Source organism: Penaeus vannamei, chromosome 6 (genome assembly GCF_042767895.1).
Source record: "Penaeus vannamei isolate JL-2024 chromosome 6, ASM4276789v1, whole genome shotgun sequence".
NCBI lineage: Eukaryota > Metazoa > Arthropoda > Malacostraca > Decapoda > Penaeidae > Penaeus > Penaeus vannamei.
The window spans coordinates 29,373,170-29,374,722 of NC_091554.1; the positions used below are offsets into that span (position 1 = coordinate 29,373,170).

Below are 1,553 nucleotides of genomic sequence, written 5' to 3' on the forward strand. Positions count from 1 at the left end.
CAGAGCACTTGACGAAAATGAATGAGCTGCAAACAACGAAGGAGGAGGAAGAGAAGAAAGAGCACGAAGAGGAAGGTAAAAGAGGAGGAGAAGGAGGAGTAGGAAGAGAAGAAAGAGGAAGAGAAGGAAGAGGAAGAAGGGAAAGGTAAAAGAGGAGAAGGAGGAGGAGGAGGACAAAGAGAAGGAAGAGGAGGAAGAGAAAGAAGGGGAAGGTAAAAGAGGACGAGGAGGAGGAGGGGGAGAAAGGGAAGGAAGAGGAAGAAGAGAAGAAAGATGAAGAAGAGGGGGAAGGTAAAAGAGGAGGAGGAGGAGGCGGAAGAAGAGGAAGAGGAAAAGGGGAAGGGAAGGAGGAGGGGGGGTAAGAGGAAGAAGAAAATGAGGAGGAGGAGGAGGAGAAGATCCATGGCGTGCGATGAGAAACAAAGCCTTAAACGAGGAATATGCTAATTCAGTAGCCGCTCGACCTGGACACTTCCACTGTGAAATGCTACATCACGTGCTCTATCGCCTTAAGTAATATGCTGCGCTATAATACCTTATCATTACATGTTATAACGTACTACGGAGTATCATACTGTGGTATATCAAATCATGTTATATCATCCATTCAAAATATGACATACTATGCCCCCAAGAAAATGATACATAAAGGCGACATCAGCATGAATTACGCAACATTACCTTGGCCGTTCGCTCCCAGGCTCTTGACGACTTTCTTCATCCGGGACAGTCCTTCCCGGTCCTTATCCAGCACCTGCAACACACAAGAGAAAGAGTTAGAGAGCTCGCCATCACTCTTTTACTTTCTTTTCTTCTTTATTTACCTACTTTTCTCCTCGACTGTCTCACATCTCCCACAACCATTCTCTCGATTCTTATTTGCCAGGCTATGTCTCTCTTTCTGTCTATCTTTCTGTTTCTCTATGTGTCTGTCTACCCTTTTCCGTCTGTCTCGGTTTCTGGCCAACTTTCTCTTCGACTCTATTTCCGTCTGTCCATTTGTCTATTTGTCTCGGTGTCTATCTATTTGTCTTCCTGTCTCATTTTCCGCCCGGTTGTGGCTGTCTCTACCTCCCCCAGCCTTATCAAACAGTTTATCAAACCCAGTGTAAACTATCTTGGCATGTGAGACTCGGATTGCAATAAGCGTCTCCCGTGTCGTTGCAGACTTAAGCCAATGAAAGAGCGCTGCTTAAATATTAGTGTTGTTCCTCGAACAAGAAGAAGAGGTAGGAGAAGAAGGAAAGGAAGAAGAAGAGGTAGAAGAAGAAGAAAAATCTATAAATACACATATAAATGCACAATGAAGATCAACCATAATTGCTTTATAGCAAAAACAACTGGCTGTGCAAATTCACGTTTAATCCTTATATCCAACCACCCCATGCAATGTAACTTTTAAGCAGTGTTTTCATTTAACTGCGCTCAGGGAGGGATTAATACGGACAGCTTGCATTGCAACAAAGAGAGCAATAACTACAATAATAATAATAAATAATAATCAATAACACCAGTCATAATACGGATAACAATAACAACAACAATAATAATAA

At 42.8% G+C, this 1,553-nt stretch overlaps 1 protein-coding gene across 8 annotated transcripts in view; it reads right to left on the minus strand.

Annotated features, from left to right (window-relative positions):
- Asap (ArfGAP domain of ASAP) overlaps positions 1 to 1,553 on the minus strand; it is a 159,646-nt gene that overhangs the window by 18,767 nt on the left and 139,326 nt on the right. For all 8 annotated transcript variants that reach the window (XM_070122825.1, XM_070122826.1, XM_070122824.1 and 5 more), the window contains exon 2: positions 682 to 754. In XM_070122825.1, coding sequence (XP_069978926.1) covers positions 682 to 754 — 73 coding nt within the window. The remainder of the gene's footprint in view (positions 1 to 681; positions 755 to 1,553) is intronic.